The sequence below is a fragment of the Bidens hawaiensis genome, unplaced genomic scaffold, assembly GCF_021521415.1.
Source record: "Bidens hawaiensis isolate Kalapana, Puna unplaced genomic scaffold, B.hawaiensis_p1.1 tig00003126_1, whole genome shotgun sequence".
In the NCBI taxonomy this organism is placed as follows: domain Eukaryota; kingdom Viridiplantae; phylum Streptophyta; class Magnoliopsida; order Asterales; family Asteraceae; genus Bidens; species Bidens hawaiensis.
In genome coordinates this window covers 2225641-2249621 of record NW_027491168.1, presented here as the reverse complement: position 1 = coordinate 2249621, position 23981 = coordinate 2225641, and the positions used below count along the sequence as shown (strand labels likewise).

Here is a 23981-nt window from a genome sequence, read left to right as displayed (position 1 = left end):
AAAAGCCGGTTCCAATGGTCCTAAAACAGCTATATTACCGTTAGAACCGGCTCAAACGGCTACTTTTTGGAAACAGCAGCAATTACTTGGAAAAAACCCGACGAAACCGGTTATTCCGGGTACAAACCCGAACCGGGTAGGAACTGATTTCTAAAATAAAATTAAGGACCAGGTAGAGTTTTCCGGGTATAATATAACCCAAACCGGGTATTAGATACACCGGGTACAAACCGAAACCGGTTCCGGGTCGGTTCCACCACGTCGCATACAGAACCGGTTTTTTTTGCGCACCTCTAATTTCAACCTTCATGAAACAGATGGATAAACTAATTGACCTCCCAAAAGTCCAAAAATGGAATAACAAGATTCTTAGAAACAGCAAAAAGTTTCAAAACACAAAACGTCAATATAAGACAAAATGGTCTCTAATTCATCCTTTGAGCAGCCTCCTTGGCCAAAACTCTCTCTTTTGCCTTGGTCTTTGCTTGAGATTTTGATCCCATAATCCCACCACCCCATTTCTTCCTATACTCGTCATACTTATCATTAAAGTTTGCCTGCAACATCAGATGAGAAAATTCATTTTCTTTTTCAGTTCAAAAATATTATATAAATGAAAAGTGTACCTTGATGGCTTCAAGAATTCGGCTGAATTCCATTTTATCCTCATTCTTGACTGTGGTCAAACACAATGCTGCAGCAGTTTTCTGATGAACAATCTATAGCATAAATGAAAATACTTGTTAGTTCCAACTTAAATAAACAGAAATTATATTAATTGCTATTTGCAAATAACTTACAGCTCCTAATCGAGATTTCCCTTTCACAATGCAATATGGGATTTCCATCTTTCTGCAAAGAGTGGGAAGCCAGACAACTAATTCAATTGGATCAACATCATGAGCAATGATCACCAACTGTGCCTTATTCTGAAATAAAAACACAAAAAAAACAAAGTTAGATACAAGAAAAAGTCAAAACAACTTCCGCTATATGTTTCACATAAATTTTGGCAAAGAATGTTCAAAAAGTCAGAATTATTTCAGTAACAATTTAATCATTTAAGTTACATGATCTATTGGTGTTTCATAGACATGTAAACAAACCAAACGCTCAATGAACTGTTCGGAAGGTAGTCCATCTTTCTGCAAACGCTCAATAAATGAACGACCATGAACAAAAGTTTTTGTTTATTTAGTTCATAGTTGTCAATAGCGAATAACGAAAAATAGCGACAAGCTACCTATATGCTATGTAGCGATAGGATGAAATAGGGCCTGCTATTTCGTGTTTAGCGATAAGATATAAGAATTTTTTTTAAAATATTTTGCATTTATGTAGTCAACCAAAATAGCAATTATATTCAATTTATAAGCATTCACACCACCAAAATAGCAATTATAATCAATAAACGCAACCAAAATAGCCTAATTAAAATCCAAAATTTATCCATTTAACAATATTTTTATGTTTTAATTAGGTCAAAACAATATTTATTGTTAAAATCCAAAGTTCACGTCAACATAACTGACTTGCTGCTCAATAAATTGAGCAACTGATTTACCCCTCAATTAAAGCCAAATACGCTGTCAACAAAATTGAATTGTAATCGGATCGATTTAAATTGGGATCAGTCAGTCAATTGGAGATCAATTCAGAGGTCGTACCAGTCAATTGGAGATCGAAATAGCAGTTATTCAATCGGAATTGCTTCATAATCGGGTTTCTTTTTGTTCCAATTCAAATTGAAATTGTTCCAATAGAACAATCCAGCGATTTCGCTTGCTTAACGATTTAATTAAAAAAACTGAATTCGCTATCTTCACGCTATTTAGCCGCAAAACAGGGTATAGCGGCCATTAACCACATCGCTACGAAGCGCGCTATGGCGGTCGATATCATCGCTATTGACAACTATGATTTAGTTGAATAAACGAACATGAAAAATGTCTCATTAGTTGTCCATTTATTATAATATATTCATTTAAGTTTTTTAAGTCAATAACAATTTAGTCTAGTTTTAATAACTTCTTAGCTCCAACACATTGATGAACACATTTACTTTTAACTAGCTTTAGCTCAGTTATGTTCGTTCATCTATGTACAATTATGCTCGTTCGTTTACGTTCATGAACCATTCTTTTATATTGTTAAGAAGACAGTAAAACACAAACATGCTCCGTTCGTGTTCATTTACAGTTATTTAACTTAGATATTTCATCCGATAAAAATAAAATAATAACCTGCTCAATAAGGTATGTGATATGGTTCAAACCATACTTCACAACAATCGGCTTCTTTGCTTCAATTGTCTTCCCGTCTGACTCAGCCTGAGCCCGTTTCAAAAGCCGTTCCTTTTTTGCTGCTTTATCCTCGGGTCTATATTTTAGTAGCATCTTGAACAAGGTAGTTGCTGCATATTACACCAATAACAAAAAATATAAACATAAAAAACAATGTTTTCATCTTGTATAATAAGTGTAAATAACACTTGCTACGCTCAAATCACATAAATGAGAGTAAAAATTGAATCTACAAACCTATGCATAGTAACAAAACTCATGAAGAAAGAAGAATGAAACTGAATAATACCAAGATTCTTGTCGAGGGTTTTAGTGAACTGATTCAAAGCAGGTGGAACCTTCAAACGCTGCTTGAGGATCCTCCTCTTCCTTTGAATTCGAACAACTTGAGGCCATCTTACAAATCTGTGCACGTCCTTTTTAGGCGGCAAAGCTCCACCAATCCCAAATTGCTTCGATCGTTTCTCAAACAACGGATTCACCACCTTCTCCTAATAACATACCAACAATCATCTAACAATTCAATCAAACTGCCGACACTTCAGAGGCCAGTTCAGCATTGGGTTAATTTACTGTAAGGATGAGCATTCTTTGATGAGTACGAGTATCGTACGGTACCTAGTGTTAGTTTTCCGTGTTTTCAGTTCCTGTACCATTTGGTTTCGGTACCTTTCGTACTTTCAATGATACCAGAATTCGTTTTTTCATGTTTTAGGTTTCAGCATTTTCAATCCTACCGGTATCGACCACACCAAACGCACAAAATCAAAAAGGTACCGACCGTACCAACATTTCAAGGCATTTGGTCTTTCAGTTTATTCGGTTAGTCACGGTATTCGATTTATACTTTAACCATTTTTAGTAATTCAATGAAACCAGTGTTCATTTTATCATATTTTCAGTTTCAGTAATTACAATACTACCAGTATCGACCATACCAAACCGACAAAATCGATCTGGTGCCTAACCTACATTTCAATTACGGCATTCGGTTTATACTATCACACGTGTTCGGTTTATTCGGTTTCAATTTAGATAAAATCAACCAGGATCGTACCGATATCATCCCTAAGCAACTGTTAGCTACTGGAAATGAATAAAACCCTAAACTAAATCGCAATACGTACCGTTTTCTTCTTCGTTATTGACACCTTTCTTCGGAGCCTTCAATTGATTAAACATTCAAACGTAAATAATTAGCAGCAGAGAAACTAAATCGAACCTCGGTCAAATTAGGTCTTGAGGATCAACAATTACTCAAATTGCAAGTACATTTGGATAATTAAAGTATGTGCATTTGCTTACGGAATGAATATGAGTTAATAATAAATTGGGTTAATTGAGCTTAGATACTGACCATCGGTAGAAATTTGGAGTCCAGACCAGACGGCAACGATGACGAACCTGCAAATAACGGAATAGGGTTTTCGAATATTTGAACTTTAGGGTTTCGTATATTTGAGTGGGCTTTTATGGGCCTGATTTGTAAACGTTTTTCACTCAAATATTTTTGATAAACCGAGCATCCGGTGAACAGTTTCGTGGGAAGTTCGTTTATGTTCGTCCGTTTAATAAATAAACGAACATGAACAAAAATATTTTGTTTAGTAAGCTTAATGAACGACCATGAGCAGAGTTCGCGTTCGTTCAATAGTATTCGTTAAAGTTCGGTAATGTGTTCGTTTACGTCCGTCCGGTTACGTCCATATGCATCCGTCCAGTTACATCCATTTACATGTGTGCGGTAGGTTCGTTTATGTCCGTCCGGTTAGATTCAAGTATTTACATTTTACTATTAATATTTTTATTTATTTGTTTTACTTTGTAAACTATTATGTTTTAATTACTATGTAAAATGAATAAAAAAAATGGATATTTTGGGTGTAACTCCAGATTTTTGGCTGAATTAGTGATTATTATAATTATTGAATTAATATGTAATCGTTTGTGTTCATTTGTCTGTTAGTGTTGTTTCTATTCAATTGCTCGTTAGGGTCGTTTATGTTTATTTGTCCATAAGTATTCGTTAGTGTGTTACGTCCAATAGTGTTCATAGAGTTCGTGTGCAATATTAACAAACGGGCATGAATGAACATGAACAATCTCAATTCCTTAATGAAGAACACGGACACGATTTTCCGTTCTAGAGATGATGTTCGGGTATTTTGTATATATATTGGTGTGTTAATTATGTAGTTTTGTTTAGTATATTGTTAGAATTTTGGTACTTCATACATGCTTTTGTATTTAAGGTCATTGATCATTAAAGATGCTAAATTGGAGACTTGTACAAGCATGGAATGATATCCCAGGAATACCGAAGCATAAATTGAAGTCTTAGGAAGTGTTAGAAGGATTCGGGAGGAGTTTGGACGAGAAACCTAAAGCCGATGCTAAAACTGAACAAGATGGGTTCACAAAAAGCGACCAGGAAGTAAAATGAGCATATCCTGGGCTAGAAAATGAGTTACGGGACCCATAATATATGAATTTTGGGTTTCTCAACGAGAGGAATCCAAATATGAAGTTATCTTGGACCATCGTGTAGCGCGATGGTCTGGGAAGGCGCGATGGTTCCCATCGATGGGAAAGTTAGGGTTTTTGTTTAAAACATGTTTTGACGACCCTAATCGACATCATGTAGTTTCCAGAGCATTTTTAAAGAAGGAGAGCAGCCTACCATCACTTCCATTCATCTCAAGGCCATAGATACGATCCAAATCACCAGAATCGAAGACCGAGAGATGCCGAGACGCGACTAGATCCTTCGAGTCATACCCGGGATGTAGAGTATTGTATTTAACTGCTTTTCTCATGTATTAAGAACGAATGATTTGTAACCATCTTTGATTAATCTATAAGTATTGATGTCTGGTATTATTGTGCACTCAGTCAGTTTAGGTTATTTTGATCAGAACGATTAGTTTGCCAGTTGCTATGATAATTGCTTATAGGATTGTTTTGACTAGTTTGAATATGATGAAGCATACGTTTGCCCTTAGTTGAGTCACACTGGTAGGAACCGTTTGATAACCAGTGTCGTGTGTTAGCGAACGTGGATGCCTAAGGTTTATCTAGTTAGTCAATCTGAGTTGATCATTGATAGTTAAGTTGCATGAGTTGCTGTAGTTTACTTACTTGAATTCTCGGGTGTGATTTGCTTTGTTTAATTGATTGAATACTTGATTAATTGTTTGTTTATTATAAAACTCAAATTGTTTGCTAGTGTGATCAGCACTTTGATATAGTTCACTTCATAATGTTAGGAATCGATTTCACTTCACACTGACCACATACTCCTCGTGGTTCGACACCCTACTTACCCTGACTAGCTTAAGGTGATTAAGACACTGATTTAATTGTTTTTTACTAGATAGCGACAGTCTAGCATTAGGAGACTGTTCGTGAATCGTCCTTTTGTCCAGCAAAAGATTTACAATATTAACGAACGAGCACGAAAATGAACAAGCTCAATTCCTTAGTGAACGAACACGAACACGAATTTCTAATTGGTAAACTGTTTGTGAACCGTCCTTTTGTCCGACAAAAGCTTCACAAACGAACATGAACAAGGTCTTGTCCGGTTCGGTTTGGTTCGTTTATAGCATTCACATCAAATGCATAAGTTCATGTGTTTTTAAAATGATCGCTTGTTTATAAAAAGAACATTCAACTTAAAAACACGAGGAGTGTGTAACCCACACGTCACAGCTTGGAGTTTAAACTTGTATGGCTTGGTTTCGACAATGGGTGTCATTCGGGTAATTTTCTCATGTTTTGGCATTTTGAAATTTAGCCATCAAGCCAACCCAATGTAATATTGGCCGTCCAGGCTTCGAGTAATGGTAATCAGGTTGGGTTGTTGGGAAACATATCAAAAAGTATTTGTTCATATAGATGACTAAATGATTAATGTTAACCTGTTTAGACACGACAAGACCTGTTTAGCAAAAAAGTATACTCTGCAATTTTATACTTTTTTAAAAATAATTAAAATTAAGAGGCTAGAGTACATCATTTATCCTTCATGGTACATAAAAGCGTATAAGTATCATGCTCAAACCACCAAAGTCAATTGTTAAACGAGTCGTTTTCATGTTTGATACTTGTGTTAATCGCTTTGTCTCTATCATGTTAAACACTTTAAAACACTAACTGACAGCCCTAACCAAATGCACTTGATAAAAATCTTTCGCTTCATCATGTTAAACGTGTTCCACAATTCAAACGTAATCTTCTTTATGCTTCTATGTGATGTCATGATACTAAAGATAAAAACACTGCTTATGCTTTGCATGCCTCTTAGAAGGCACTTGCCATTAGTTCATGGTTATTAACTTATTTATGGGCTCTATAAAGACGGATATATATTTATGTAATGCATTGCAGTTAATAACATGAATCACACTTTCACAATTAAGAAAAGCACTTAAATTGTTAATCAAGACAAAGGAAAGGGTGTATACCTTCTTCCATCTTTCAATATATTTCATGGCAAAAAGCTACTTGGTAACTTGCATAGTTAGTTGACTAATTACTTTAAACAAAATTAGCAATGAAGTGGGAAAATATTTATATTTGGGTTATAGAAATGTGTCATGTGGCAAACATATTTACTTATTTGTTAAGTATAATAAATAATATAGGGGAAGAATTAAACAAGAAGATATTTTTGTGAAATAAAAAAGAAAAGGGAAAAATTCTTTTTTTCAATTTTTGAAAACTTTTAAATACAAAAATTTGGTTAAACTATAATGTTTATTCATCTATTCTAACATTATAAAAAAATGCATAAAAAAACTTGTTTATTTAAAACATGTGTAGGTTGTATGTATCATGTGTAGAAAGTAAAAGTTCTTATAAAATTAAACCGACAGAAAAGATAAAACGATTTAGATTTTTTTTCTCACAATAACTTAAGACTATAGTGAACCTCTTTTATACATACAAATAAGTGTTATATAAAAATTTAAAGTAGTCATCCAACCTAATATTTTGACGTAGGCTCGACCACTTGGGCCGACCTTAGGCGGACACCTCTCCTAAGTGTAATGGAGCTTCACCAACTTAGGCCGTGAACATTCTTGATCATCCATTGACCCGGTCCAAGTAAGTGGCCATCCAACCTAGAAAAGCCCTTAAACGGGTTATAATATCTCATACTATTGTGAAACTCTTTCATCATAAAACAATAATTTTCATGGGTCATTGGTCTTACCTGGATAGCCCTTAAATAAGTGTACACCCTGTTTTGTGGGTAAAACTAAAAATACGCACAACTTATATTTCAAGTATTGTTAAACGAGTAAGTAACGAGTAAAATTGTCTAATTGAGAATTGAGGTTTCCAGACAAGTAACTTGTATCATGATTGGCAAAACTAGCTGGTGGCTGCAAGCTGATAGCTGTAGCTGTAGCTTTTTAGATATATTTAGGTTTTTAGCAGAGTAGCTAGAGCTTTTCATAAACTAGTTGGGTACCAGCGCAGTGTAGTAGAGTGGGCGCGCAACCTGATATCAACCGCATAATCAGTATCAGTAGATGATTCACCTGATGACAGCGCACACATAACCCAATGTAGACGTGTAATTCATGCAAATGCAGTAAGTGTGTAACCAGTGGCGAAAATAAATAAGCAAAGCAGAAATATACAATAATTTCAAATAGTTAATTTTTTAAACCAACCAGTTTTGATCCGAATCCCTTTCCGACCCGACACTATTCAAATCTGAAATATGTTCTGACTAGACCCCCTTCGACTCAAAACCGTACTAACACGAACCGAACTAAATTAACCCTTTTTGTATCGACTCGTTCCGACCCTAATTTGGTCTTACACATGGCCCGAGCTCGCTTGACTCAACTTATTGCCGATCCTAACCAGTAATCACGTAGTATGTTAATTTTTTTAAGTTATAGAAGTAGAGCAATATCATACTCAAATTAAAGGGAATAAAACGCTCGTTTTTATGATGTACTCTTCTTAAATAAATATTAATATGTGAAAAAGTTATGGTCTCTTAAAAAATCGTGGAGGTAGTTAGTTTTGAATAATGGTTAAATATGTAACTATTATATAAATTAACAAAAGTTGATAGAAGTTCAAGTACCAAACTTATAAATTCAAATATAAAAGCTTGTAGCTTTTACTCAAACGCTAGTAGTAGTAGTTGTAAAAATTCGTTACTTTTCAAGCCCGAAAACCCGATCCGTTTCGAATTTTCAGTTTTGTTTATATATATATATATATATGTATATATATATGTATGTATGTATATATATATATATATATATATTATATTCTCGAGTTTCGTTTCACGTATTTTATTTGACATTAGTCAATGTTTATTATTTGTAATTGTATTTGTCATATATATATATATATTATATTCTCAAGTTTCGTTTCACGTATTTTATTTGACATTCGTCAATGTTTATTATTCGTAATTGTATTTGTCTTCGTTAAACCGACCAGGTTTATCACTTCAATGTATTATTGTTTATCGCTTATTAGTAATATAACATTTTTGATGATTCACGTTTATCGGTTGTTCGCTTTCAATTCATTTTGTTCAAACAACAAATTTTCGAGATTTTAAACGACTTATAGACTAATCGGGTATAATGAAATAAATATCCAAGTTTTATAACCTCTTATTACGTTTCTAACACATCTCAATGTTAAGGGATTAATATGAAAATATATTTTAGTTCTTATCTTAAAAACAACTTGAAAGTTAAGGGTTAATGTGTTAAGTTATGTTAATTTCCCTTCTTAAAAAAATTAGAAACTTAGAGGGCCAGATGTGTAAATTATTTTAAAATAATAATAATAAATCAAAACCCTAACCCCACCCAGTCCTAGCCACGTTTTTCCGGCAAGCAGCCGGAATCCACCGAAAACGGCTCCGGCGAGCTAAGTAATCCAGTCAAACGCATCTTGTTATTTACTTAACGATTTGTAACGGCCTTAGACTTCGTTAACAACCTTTTGTTAACACTTTAATTACGTTTTAACGACCTGAATGGTGCAAATTAATCGACTAACCGCTGGCCGGACTTCATGTTTAATCCATTAACGAGCCTTTAACACTAATTATTTCAATTAATAGTACTTATAGGCCGCAAACATCTAAGTAATCCAGTCAAACGCATCTTGTTATTTACTTAACGATTTGTAACGGCCTTAGACTTCGTTAACAACCTTTTGTTAACACTTTAATTACGTTTTAACGACCTGAATGGTGCAAATTAATCGACTAACCGCTGGCCGGACTTCATGTTTAATCCATTAACGAGCCTTTAACACTAATTATTTCAATTAATAGTACTTATAGGCCGCAAACATCAGTCTAAACTCGTACCAACCATTAAATTAGTCTAAAATCTCCTCTGTGATTCGTAATTGATCGTCCGAAGTCTTTTTCTGGAGAGCTCGCGTTCACCATCAAAGCATCATCTTATCGGGTAATCTTTATATGGTTTATATTTAGTTTTGGCCGACGGTTATAACCCCTAACATAATTTTGACGAACATGGAAAGGATTAATCAGATTGGATTCTAGGGTTTAAAGGAAGATGGTGATCTTGAGAAAGTATATTTATTCAATCTGTTTTGATATTTTAACAAACTATCAAGCTGGCTTAGTTGGTCATCCATATGGCTTTGGTCCTAGTGACGGGTCTGAACGGGTATTTCCCTTTTGTTTTGCTTATTATTTTTTAATCATTTTTCAATATTGTATAGATCAAATTAAGTTAGTAAAAATCTTATTTAATCAAACAAAATTATTTTAACTTAGATAAAATTATTTATAAATTATGCTTTATCATCCTTCGTCAAAAAGTCCTACTTCTCTTACCCGTCAAGCTTTCGCGGAAAACGTTAATATAATATTATATTATTATTATTGTATTTCGTTAGACTTTATAAATTTGACCGATAAAATTTATATCCCATAAATTGTATAGTCTCTTTTACTTTATGAACAATCTGTGTACTTGTTATGCTATGAAATGAAATAAATATAATTATTGTAGCTTTAATAGCGTTACGAGCTTATGAGTGATTTATAAGTTACACCCGGGTGTATTCTGCTTAAAGACGGGATGTTATAATAGTAGCGTTTAAATATGGAGCTTTTTCTCCTAACCTAAAAGCTTTAAGCTCCTTTAACCAAGGAAAGTTTTTTATTGAGTATGAGTTTTTTTTAAAGTTTTAAACTTGAAGCTCCTAAAAGCTCCCTACTTAATAATAATAAAAATATATTAATAAATAAATTTAAAAATTTTATGACAAAAGTCACAAATTTAATGGTGCTTTTGTGTACGTAAGAGAGCAAACCAAAATAAATAATAATAATAATAATAATAATAATAATAAGAAAATTGGAATTTAATAATCCCAACTTTCTGTTATTTGCCAATAATAATCCAAACTTTATTTATTCCCACCAGTGGTCTCAAATTTAAAAAAGTTAGCGCTCAATGGTCCCTTGTTAAAAAAAATCTAACGGCGTTAAGTTTTTTCTGAATTTCAAACTGATTTATTAGAGCTTTTAGATCGGAAGGAAGATACGAGTCGCTTAGCGTAAAACTTAGCTCGAAATGATGATTCAAATAGCTTGATTAGTGCTTCAAATCGGGTGTTTGAATTTAACATTAACAAAAATTAAGCTGTTTGGAGTATCGTTTGGAGCTAAGTTTTACATCAATTGACCCTAAAAAATAAGTTTGAAATTCGGAAAAAACTTAACGCCGTTAGGTTTTTTTTAACAGGGGACCATTGAGAGTCAACTTTTTTAAATTTAGGACCACTTGTGGGAATAAACAAAGTTGGGATTATTACCGGTCAATAACAGAAAATTGGGATTATTAAAATCCAATTTTCCTAATAATAATAATAATAATTCTATCCTATTCTATCATATCCTACTCTTCTAATAAAAAAAATAATTGTAGACACTTTTCGCTTTGTGGTTAAACCTTATAACTCTTTTTCCTTCTAAACTAAGATATTATTTGACCCTAATATATGTCATAGATCAATAATTATTCATTTTTCTTTTACATTCTATTAATATTATATTTATACATTTTATATAAAAATAAATATTTGCATATTATACTGTTATACACTGTTAAAATTCCAAAACAGATTTGATCAAATGCAAAAGTAAACAACAAACCATGTTTGTTAAATATTGAAAATAATATAATTTCAAATGTTATCGTAACATATTATACTATATACATTGTTTAGGATTGTAAAGAAAAAAACAATACGCTTTCATTGTGTGAAGCAATTTTTTAATCATTAAATTAAATACATGCTTAAAAGTCGATCTATTTTTTTTAAATTAATCCATTATTCTATTGATTTTTTTTGTAAATTTTTATATAAAGTTAAAAATTATAAATATATGCTTTAAATCTATCTATTTATTTTTTTCAATTAATTTAGTAACTATATATGTTAAAATATAAGGATAATATATACTAATCACTTTCATATATAACAAAGTTTATGATATTTAATTTCTTGGTTTTTTTTTATCAAGGATTGTTTCGGGTTTTTTTTGCAGAACTTTAGTTTGATTGTTACGGGTCAAAAGTTGGTAAATAGATTATTTGGTACAAGTTAACTACATTTGACTCAAAATTTGTGACGGGTCAAATGGGTAATCTGATTATTTTTAAAATTTTGAAAACGTAAATAGATTTATCGTCAACTTTGTTAGTGTTGACTTGAAATGTCAAACATATGAAAGTTAGAATTTTAAATGTAATTCGTGTTTCAAATTTATCATCAGTGGCATTTTTGGAAAGAGTCTTCGGGATTTGGAAAATTGGCTATTTTTCACTCGACTATTTAAATTTAAGAAAATATGACGAACACTTCCGACATACCACCTCCAGGCTTATCAATACTTCTAACTTTTATCAAATTTGAAACATTTGTGTTAGCATTAAATTTTTTTCGATGGTGATCAGAATATTGTATGTGAAACATGTCATTCAAAACTATGCTTAAGTGAAGCAAAACATTCACAAAATTGACACATGTTAGCATGTAATTCTTTATGTTGCCATGCCCCCCCTCAAATTTATTAAAATATTTTTCATGATGTAACTTAAAAAAGCAAGTTGTTCTTGAAGAGCATTCTTCGCTTCAATTTAATGTTCTCCTTTCCTTATATGGGTGGTAAATTGATAAATATATCAATAAAATTAACCATTCATTTAGCTTATTATTGTATGAGAAGTCTTCTGCACAAAATTGGTTCATAGCCAAAATTATTTCAATTATACATATATGATATCGAGAATGAAATTTCCAATATAAGGAACATTCTTGGGTATGTTTTTGCACATGCATTTTTTTGGGTGCTCTTTTTAAGCTCTTTTTTTTTTGAAAAAAAAATCATTTGTGAGATAAATAAAATCAATTTATCTACACATAATATAGATACAAGCATAGATGTAATACATTTTTTCATATACATTATGTAATTATTTTCTTTACTTGTTACTTTATTATTTAGATCATCTCGTGTGCTACACGAGCTCAAAAGCTAATAATATAATACATGTTGGTGTGGAAAGTTAGTAAAAGTTATTCAATGAAATCTTCATATTTAAGATTTAAACCTACCTAAGAAAACTGACTCAACAACGATGACTATTAGGTTTTCATTATATACTAGTGGTAGATCCCGCACGCTGCAGCAGGGTTGCAACGGGAATTTGGTCGGGCTTAATTAAACTCATGGACTGTATAAATGAACAAATGACATATAAGGTTGAATAAGAAACAAAACTATTTTGATTAGAGTTTGATCTAATGAGTTAACTTTGGACAAGACATAACTCTATGACGTTTTTAATAAAATTAAATGAAAGTGGCATGTTTCTACTTTTGCATAATACGTTAACAATTTGTTACCTATAGTTCCTTGCTACAAATTGTTGGATCAAATATCTACGAGTGATTTGCTTTACATATCATCCTTCGCTGATATTATTGCTAATCCATCAATCTTTTTTATAAAACTAATAATTAGTAAAGCTCTTAAATATGTAAACAACCCAAATCTAATAAACTCATCTAAATTAAGTAAACCTCTAATAAAAAATGTAAGTAAATATAGTAATCAACATAAAAAGCACACTAAATATTTTAATTAAAACTATAAGATTTTGAAATCTTATCTTACTATACTAATAAAAGAAAATACTGGTTGCCACATATCAGTCCAACATTGATTCTTGATCATTTTTTCCTCCTAAATTCTAATCTCCAATCTCCTTAATTCTAGATATTTTTAATAATGATATTAATGTTTGATAATTTAAGATTGTTATTTATTTTAAGAAACTATTAAAAAACAAAACCGAATATAAATGGTTTTAAAATTTTACATATCGTACACCAATTAAATAAAACAATATTTGGGAACAACTACTAATAGTCAAACATAAAACTTAATTAAATTAATAAAAACTCCGTCTATTGTGTTTAATTATACGTATATATAAAGTAATCATAATAATTAACTGAGTAGAAATACCCATAAACAAAAAAAAAGTTTATATTCTTCATTTTTTTATATTTACATTCTGTTTACAAATATATAAAATACTTTATTATAAAAAAAATTCTAATGTTTGTTCTAAAGTGAGCTAAAAATTATATCAAAAATAAGAGAATTTTGAAACCTACTAATTTCTTTCGTGCCAATAAATTTACATCTTCTTCTAATTAAAAAAAATAAATAAAGAAACTCATCTAAATAAAAAAGACAACAAAATTTTCTATAATCATTGGATAATTTCAATATCATTTTGAACGAGGAAGAAGATTTCTAACTTAATAATGGAACTAATTAAAGGAAAAATCATCTTGATGATGAATTTGATTTGTTGTCGTTAAATAAGGTGGTGGTCGATTTTGTAGGCTTGCTTAAATCAAATTTGTAAATCAATCAAAATTAATTTATAAATCATGATTGAAATTTGAATTCATACCAAAATTATCCACCAATCAATATTAGTTAACTTCAATAAACGATTTCATCCCTTATTCGCAAATTCTGGATCCGAATACATTACATCCATACATCTATTTAATACATTCCATATTCATTTGTTCATCTTCACAAATAAGTTAATACAAAAAGTTTATGTAAGAGATTTTCTCAAATTTGTAAATTTTATATTTTAAACTTTTTTTATATATATACTAGATTTATCTTTCACCTTTAATTAATGTTGTTTATTTCTTTCAAATAATTAATCTTATTTATTTTAAAGTTTGAGAATCCCGTGTATTACTCGGGCTCTAAACTAGTAAAGAATATTATAAAAAGGCATGTCAATTTAGATATGCCATTTTCAATTTGGTGAGATGATAAGATGGTTAAAGCATGTTATTAGGGGTTAGGGGTTTGATCCCTATTGTGTAATATTTAGTTTGTTAAAATAAAGTTAGAATTTAGGTATGCCAATGATTTAAAATTTTCAACTTCATTTTACACCATTTAAAAAGTAAAAAACCAAAAGGTATGCCAATTGTTTAAAATTTTCAACCTCATTTTACACGAACTAATGGATAACTAAGTAACTAACATTTTGCATAATACGTTAACAATTGTTATAGTCATTCAAAAGGTATGCCAATTGTTTAAAATTTTCCACCTTATTTTCCACCATCATTTAAAAAGTACAAAACCAAATGGTTTACAAAGCATGCAACTATATTCAACATAGATACAAAGTCTCAAATTACAACCATAACCATCATCTCATGAGTGCGAAATTATACTTTTACCCTTTGACTAAACTACAGGGTATCATTTACACTTCTACAAACACATCACATTCATTCCTCTATATATGAATCGGCTTCAGTCAAGAGTTCATCATTTTTAGATTACAAGAAATCAGATAGCTCCAAAAGCTGGTTCGCCAATGGCGGGTTCCTGAATTCCTTCCATTGCTGTACTTATGAGCACTGTATGTAATTTGCCAAATTTCATGCCTAAACGCACCCCGACTTTTATATTTCAACTTTCTAAGTTTCTCCCGCATTGTCGACAAGTGCATAGGTCAGTCAATGATTCATCGAGAGCTTCTTTTATAGTCACGTGTTTTAAGAAAAGAAAGGCACCTCATTTGCCTTCCTAGTATTGATAATTTTCTCCAAGATTTTAGCTAAACCAACCAGTATAAATATAAACCTATAGCAATCGATTTTTTTCTTCACTATTAATATTAGAACTAAAGACAGAAAATGTGCAAATTCGACCCATTTAAACTTGCCCGAGTCTAAATTTTTGATGCATAAAACTGCAAAATCTGCAGGATTATTTCATTTGAAAATTCATATTGCCACTAAAAAAACGCAAGTTTAATATTGATTAAAATTTGACACATAAAGTTCTTATAATCTGGCCCAAAATACTTGTCAAAGCAGCCCGTGTAAAAAAAAAAACTTATAACAATGTGCTGCTTAACATTTAATTTAAAGGCAAAAGTAGTTATGTTTTAAAATTGTTGAAGCATGTAGTGAAGTAACTGTTGTAGTTAGTATTGATTTATAATTAAAATGGGACAACACTTATATAGAAAGCAAAATAACAAAAGAACAAGTGGTACAAGTGCTGACTATATGAATATAGAAAGGTACAAGATGATACTGCACGAACTAATGGATAACTAAGTAACTAACATTGCATAGATAAACACTCTAAATGTTTGCATATGAGTTTGTCAAACTGGATTATTTCTATATATAACAGGGCAAGGTCATATGGAGATACTGCATGCGGATGCCAAGGATAATTGTATGTTCAAACAAAACTTATTGGTTGAATTTCGTTTTTCTATAAAAAGATAATTTTGCGGGGACTAAAAACTCTTAAAAATTAAAAGTTCCACATTTAAGGATGACTTCTTCTTATCAAAAGCTGGAAAGAGAAATAAGCAGATCATTTACCAACTCTCTAATTTTAGTACATACTTCAATCATAAAGAGAGATTTATAAGGAATAAACACAAATACAATTTATACTTGATTACTTGTAGATTAACGTTTTAGAATCTTTTTAAAAATATGTACAAAATCAGCATGTTGTCAAGGAAAAGCACACATGTGCATCAAAACTGCTACGCAATAAATCCAGTCAAACTAGTCAAGTCCAGCAAACTAAATTGTTGAATGCATAAAGCTTGCTAATAGTCTCACTTGCTATGCTAATTATTTTAAAAAATTTGGACAGGTGACTCGAGGGAAGCCAGGTCGACCTGTTTTGACATGTACAAGTTGTACGATTGTCGAAATAAATTAATTTTAATTTTAATTTTGGTTTGACCTATTACCAACCTGACCAACTTTTTACCAAAAGAATTACAAGTCAAAGAGTTGAAAGCGTTGGATTAATTACCTCTCAACTTCGGCGAGTTTTACAGTTGGGCGTAATTAACCCTAAACCTGCCAACTCAAATGAGTCGCATAAAAAAAAGTTGTTTTGGGTGTGGAAAATAATATTTTTGGCTTTCTTCTTTTTTTCATGCAGGCATCTCTCCTCTCAAACGTTGAGAACACCACAAACTTGAAAAACACAGCAGTAGCAAAAGCATCAAATAGGATTCTGCAAACCAAGCCAACACCTGATATTACCTTGATAAACTGTTTTTGTAATCATATTTCACATTTTCAAACGAAGTAAAGATCATACCGACTAATATCCCCGCTGTGAAATGTAAAAGGCAAAGATGTTGTCCAATCATCAGAGTTAATAATTTCGCAGCCCCCATGCATTTAGAATATAGACATTATTAATGATACTGAATCTTAATTAAAATGCAATATTAAAAGTACTACATACTAACGAGAACGTTACAGATTGTGTATTACTATGCTCTATTTGCCCAAGTAATAGAAGAACTGGGAGGAAAGATATCTGATACGCCAAAAAGTTTACGGAGCAACACAAAGTAGCTGATCATTTTATATAACATAAGTATGCATCAATTGATTAATCAAAATATGAGTGATATCTGAACATAAGTAGGCCAAAGACTATCCTAGAATTTCTATGTGGTCATTCCCCAAGGATGCAATACCACATACAACGGGTGTCTGAACCTGAAAGATCATGCACAACATTTACATAAATACATGTAATTTATTTAAATAAATTTACAATCTAAAATAGTGCATACCACATATATTTGCATACCACATTTGTTGCATCAAACTTTTCACCTATCCAACATCCATAATAGCAACACCTACCTGCATCCAAAACACACTGTGTATGGTTTAAAATTTAATTTTGGTTACTAGAAAGTACAGCAAATTAAGTCATGAATACCGGCATTTCAGCGAGCAACAAAAAATGAAAATTAATGCAGTTACAAACCAGGAAAAATGTCACTTACTGTTAGCAAGTTTGGGTAGACCAACGTTCAGGTAAGTACCCAAACCACCATAAGCAATTCAATTCCCGTCGGTTTGATGATTAGGGAGTTTAATTGGAACCTATCATTGAGTGTCAATCATAAATCATAATTGGAACCTATCACTGAACGACAATCATAATTGAAAGGACTTATAATTGAATCACCATCCATCGGGTTACATAAGAATTCAACATAACAAACAGAACCCTAGAAAACTGGCTCAAATTACGCTGTAAAAATAAAATGAATGACAAGAGCATGAGAGAGATTGACGGTGTCTAGTCCATGCCATGCAAGAGGAACACCGAAAACGGAGAGGACGACGAGCCAAGCGAAGAAGAAGATGAGTATGCATGTTGTCCATATGCTTTAGGTTTTTTGGATGAGGGGACAGGCATAATTGAAGGGAGCAACCAAAGACTTTTACGGTTACATGGTCATAAATGAATGTCGACTTGAATACACGCTGATAACGGACATGCATTGAATGTGCCGGAGATAGGAGAATTGTCGGAGAGTTGGTCAAAGACTTAACGAGCATTGATATAACGGCGTCTCCATGAGAGAGAATGTGATAGGCTTAAATTACCATTTTGTCCATCTAATATGTTTTATAAATAATATATATAAATATTGAATTGTCGCACATTAATTTAAGTCAATCTTCCCTTAAAAGAATAATGTACACACTTATTTTTCTGATATTTTAGTTCTAAGTTTAAAATATAATTTAGTATATTTATATAATATTAAGAGTAAGGTTTAGGTATCTTGGGTAGGTGTTGAGTGACTTGACTTTGTCTAGACATGGCCTAATCACTCATGTTTAAACTATGTTGGATTGCTCAAGGGAAATCACGGCTATGCCTAGTTAGGTGCGACCTCACTTACTCTTAGATTGCCTTAACGTGTAATGAGACCAAAGGACGGTACATGTGGATTGGCATCCATTATATTAGTGAGTTATCATGACTAGTTTTAAACTGTGATAGTATACTTATATTGTCGAACTGGAATATGAGAATGCTACGATATGCAAATATCGGTGGGGTACAAAGGATCCTTGTATAGTTGTATACTTAATGGATTAGTTATGAAAAACTGAAATAGGGCAGGGTTGCCCAGTACAGAGTAAACATGCGCTCAGTAACGAATTCCATACTCACAAGATGGTTGTGGAGACACTACTGGGGTCAGTATGCTTGTTATACACTGGTTATGGGATAGCCAATATGGCGAAGATTGCCATAACCCATATTGTGTATGCATAACTATTAATATACATGTTTTGTAAATTGTGTCTCATGGGCCCATCAGCAATAGTTAACGTCGTTTGAAGTATACGTATCATAGATGAACCATGATGCAAATCTTAGAGCTACTTGATACTAAGTGATATCTGAGACCAAGAAGTTCTTAGGTTTTGGTATTATTGTAAATAATGACTTGATGTATTCGAGGATTTTAAAGTTTTACATAAACGTTTATATTTTCTTCCGCTGTTAAGTTGTATCAATTGTGCATGATCACCCGGGATCTGGGTGGGGTCGGGTTATAATATCTCATTTATTTGTAAACCCCTTTCATCATCAAACCCTAATTTAATTTCTCTCATCTACATATTCTTCGTCGTTGGTCTATCATCCCCATCACCGGTTAACTTCCGATCGCCACCCACCATCGTTAACCTAACCTCTCATGCATCAACCACCATCGTCACTTACATCAACCGCCCATTCTTTGTTGGATTTCTTCTAAATCATCGAATGAACACTGGTTATCAGCCTCCGATTCAGATATGGTCGCCCCTTACCTCCTCTTTTATTTATGAAATCATATTTGGGTCAAACAGTTTTCATCTACATCACTCATACCACCACCACTACGCAAAGGCTTGATTCCAAGCCTCGAACAGTAGTTACTGTGACAAATTACTAATATACTATGCTATATTAGATTTAATAAAACATGTATGATTTAGTTTTTTTATCTTAATGTTGTCTGATACAAACCCGGGTTAAATGTCCGTTCATTTAAAATTTAGATGAACCATTCATGAATACAAACGAACATAATTGAACAAAGATAAATGAACATATATGAACAAACGTAAACAGGAGCACAAACAAGCATACACGAATATAAAAAAAACACACTTAAATAAATAGAAACGAGCAAATATAAACATTAAGTCATTCAATGCTTTTATTCAACAATGAGCATAAACAAACACAACCAAAAATAAATGGATCAAAATAGGTCTAAATATTTCAAACTTCCTTACAATAAATTAAACTAAAATTCAAAAAAAAAAATATATTCATAATATTATAAATAACAAATATAAAAAGAAAAAAACAAGAATACGGGTACTAAAAATGCTAGTATAATGTATATACATGTCAATGATAGATATTTGAAAAAAAAAGGAATAATAATAAATAATAATAATAATAATAACCGACGCCAACTGAAACTCTCTTTGGTCCTTCCTGTCAGTCCTGATGATGTATGTGCATTATAAACGTGAAATTAATTGTTTGTAGAAAATAGAGGTATCAAAGGCATTTTGCCTAACACAATCTGCCAAAAAAAATTGAGGGGATGACATAATTTTTGTATGGTAGCTCTCACATAATTGAACTGAGATAAAATAGTACATTCCGACATGGGTGACTTTAAGATTTTAAGACATAATCAACTGTACTGAACTTTCGTATAAATTATGACCAAACTTTGACAAGAATATTGTAACAATGGCCGAGTTTGAGGTGATTATATTAGCAATCGTCTCTCTAATCTTCGTGTCTATCATTACCAAAATTAAAAACCCTAGATCAAATCTTCCACCAGGCCCTTCCGGCCTTCCGATAATCGGAAACTTGCACCAACTGCGCACCAACCACCTTTCCAACCACCTATGGCAACTATCAAAACTCTACGGCCCCCTCATGTCCTTGCGGCTTGGTAGGGTCCAAGCAGTTGTTGTTTCTTCGGCACAAATGGCAAAAGAAGTGTTGAAAACAAACGACACACTCTTTTGTAGTAGGCCTGTTTTTACAGGGCAACGGATGATCACTTATGGCTACAAGGGTCTGGTTTTAACGCCTTATAATGACTATTGGCGAGAAATGAGAAAGGTTTGCACCCTTCATCTGTTCACACAAAATAGGGTGCAATCTTTTCGTCCTGATCGTGAAAAAGAAGTCTTTCTCACGATCGATAGGATAAGATCACAAATCGCTACTCCAGGTTCTATTGAAGTGGTGGTTAATTTGAACGAGACGATAATGACTCTTACTAGTACTATCATTTGTAGAATTGCGTATGGTAAGAGGCAAGGACAAGAAATGAGCCGATTTCATGAGCTTCTTTTGGAGTGTCAAGCGGTGTTGGTGAATTTCTATTTTAGGGATCATTTCCCGTTGATGGGGTGGCTTGATCATCTCAATGGAAGCATGGCTAGGCTAAAGAAGAACTTCGACGACATGGATGAGTTCTATCAAGAGCTTGTTGACGAGCATTTGAATCCCGAGAGGCCAAAGCTGCAAGATGATATCGTTGATATCCTGCTTGGGCTCAAGAAAGACGATTCGTGTTCATTTGGCCTCACTTTTGATCACATCAAAGCAATACTAATGGTAAGACCATCGAAATAGCTCGTGACTTCAAGCCCGCTTAGAAAAAGCTTGAAAAAAGATCGCTTGAATTGAAATGTTTGGCTTGTAAACAAGCCGAGCTTGAACCAAGATTGTGTCGACTTGTAAACGAGACGAACTCGAGCCAAGGTTTGCTTGGTCGTTTGGAACTTTAGCTCGCTAATAAACCCCAACTTTTAATATATTTTTTGATACAAATAAAAGACATTCAATCTTTCAGACCTAAGCCACCATCATTGCATTACTGGTCCACTTCGCTGAGCCAAGCTAAACTAAGCAAATACTTTTAAAACCTACCCAAGCTCTAGCTCTAGTTTTCAGCTTGGTTTAAAATTCAAGCTGGAGCTCGCCTTACATCGGCTCGGCTCGTGAACAGCCTTGTGAGCTTAATGATATTAGGAGTAAAGAACTTCTATGAGCATGTTTGGGATTGAGTTTGAAAAATGCTTATTGGCTTATTGGTGTTTTCAAAAAGCTAATAAGTGAAAATGTGTTTGGTAATCACAAAAATCTTTCTTATTTTATCTTTTTGAAATGGTTAAAAAGCAGTTTTCAAAAGCATCAAATCCTGGCTTTTCAAAATGGCTTTTTGGAAAAGCCAATAAGCCAATAAGTATTTTTCAAACTCAATCCCAAACATGCTCTATATTCTGTTACCATGGTCGCACAAATGATTGCTAAATATGTCGACACTATTTTGCAGGATATCTTTTTGGCAGGGACCGAAACGGTTGCATCGACTGTGGTGTGGGCTATGACTTTGCTTATCAAGAACCCAAAAGCTTTGAAAATGGTTAAACAAGAGGTGATGAAAATTGTAGGAAACAAAGGGAAGGTTGAAGAAGATGACATACAAATGCTCAATTATCTAAAGGCAGTAATAAAAGAATCACTAAGATTATACCCGGTTGCACCTCTTTTGGTGCCACATGAAACCATTGATAAATGTGTTTTAGCCGGATACATAATACCCAAAAACACTATGGTTTATGTCAATGTGTGGGCCATAGGGCGTGACCCTAAAACTTGGGAAAACCCTAATGAGTTTCATTCAGAGAGGTTTACGGGAAGCAATATTGATTACAAAGGTTTGGACTTCGAGTTCATCCCATTTGGGTCGGGTCGAAGAGGGTGCCCTGGCATGTCACTCAGAGCTAAGACAATGGAATTGATCCTTTCGAATCTTATCTACGCATTTGAGTGGAACTTGCCTAATGGGATGAAGGCGGGGGATATTGACACATTGACGACTCCGGGACTAGTTCTTCACAAGAAAAACGCATTGTGTCTTGTTCCTAGCCTTGATTCTAAAAACTAAGTTATTGTACTCTTGTAACATTTCATTTTTATGTGGATATCTCCTCGTTAAAACGAGATAATAAAATAAAAGAATAATAAAAATGAAGGTCGTTAATAGTACATGTTTATCTATTGGTTTAGTTTGAGTTATCTAGTATTGTTTAGTTGTTTATAAACTGAAGTCATGATAGGCTAGTATTCGAGTAGTATAATTTTCTATTAAACAGTTCAAAGAAGGGTGTTTGGTTCCAATAATTTGTTTTGTTCCTACGTTTTTGTTGTTCATGTGCCTCTAATATTAGTATATGAAGAAATACAAGTCCGAACTGGATAGTCCGAACTTACGTTTACCCCATATGTGAGTTTACTGAACAACGATGAAGTCAGATCCAAGCTAACAGCCTGCAAAACAGATTACCGTGAGTCTTGTTACAGGAAGGACACGATGGGGGGTCTTCCCGTAACCACCCTCCGGCGTGAGTGATGTGCTAAAAGTAGTCTAATAAAAATACGTTAATCTAGACACTAAGTAATAAATTCTAGACTCTTAAACTTAACTAAACTACTAACCGGCAAGTGAACCGGTCGACTCTAGTACAGCTAAGTAAGTCCGGATATCGAACCCACAAGACTCTTTAAATTACGTTTACTAGCTAATTAGACTCAACTACAGACACGACTTATTTATTATTATTTGCTTAAAGGGGGTTTTACTAATAAACTAATTTTAAACTAAATTAAACTAATTAAGAAAACTAAAGACGGCTAAACTTAGAACTTGGACTTAATTCAGATGATGATGAACAACCACCTAGACTAGAATCCCCTAAGTTTCAGTTATCAATTAACCGGGAAACTATTTAGTTATGGAACTGGGATCGTGAAATAGACGCTTAAGAGAAAACCTGAACAGGACCCTTGACCCTTCTCAAGAGATACCTATGGGTTTCTAATAAGTTTTAACGCACACCAATATTAAAAATCAAGTTTCCTTACTGTCACCTAATTAATTACAAACTAGTTCCTTTATACGAATTCCTACCTTACAGCGTGGAAATCAAAGGCAGTCTAATATATTCAATTGACTCGATAGATAAAGTGAATCAATCAAACCTAGACGGACTCCTTACGAAGAACTAAATCTAGCAATCCTGATCAACAAAGACCTATCAATAACCTAGCACCTTACAGCTATTTAGGTTAGCAACACACTTAGGTTTATTTAATTAAATAATATTATTCCTATGATCTTATTC

General features: G+C 32.9%; 2 protein-coding genes and 1 non-coding gene across 3 annotated transcripts; 1 reads left to right on the top strand and 2 right to left on the bottom strand.

Annotated features, from left to right (window-relative positions):
• Positions 1 to 307: 307 nt before the first annotated feature.
• Positions 308 to 2806, bottom strand: LOC143622384 (large ribosomal subunit protein eL8y-like). The gene is made up of 5 exons (XM_077093556.1): positions 2593 to 2806; positions 2244 to 2413; positions 801 to 929; positions 627 to 719; positions 308 to 557 (listed from the first exon to the last, which is right to left on the bottom strand). Exons 2-5 carry the CDS (start codon positions 2394 to 2396, stop codon positions 426 to 428), a joined length of 507 nt encoding a protein of 168 aa, XP_076949671.1. The 5' UTR covers positions 2397 to 2413; positions 2593 to 2806; the 3' UTR covers positions 308 to 425.
• A 4457-nt stretch (positions 2807 to 7263) lies between these two features.
• Positions 7264 to 7420, bottom strand: LOC143622403 (U1 spliceosomal RNA). The gene has a single exon (XR_013151695.1). It is a non-coding gene; the product is annotated as a U1 spliceosomal RNA (small nuclear RNA).
• A 12907-nt stretch (positions 7421 to 20327) lies between these two features.
• Positions 20328 to 22779, top strand: LOC143622383 (cytochrome P450 83B1-like). Its single transcript, XM_077093555.1, has 2 exons — positions 20328 to 21408; positions 22130 to 22779. The coding sequence occupies exons 1-2, from the start codon at positions 20524 to 20526 to the stop codon at positions 22742 to 22744; spliced, it is 1500 nt and encodes a 499-aa protein (XP_076949670.1). The 5' UTR covers positions 20328 to 20523; the 3' UTR covers positions 22745 to 22779.
• Positions 22780 to 23981: the final 1202 nt, after the last annotated feature.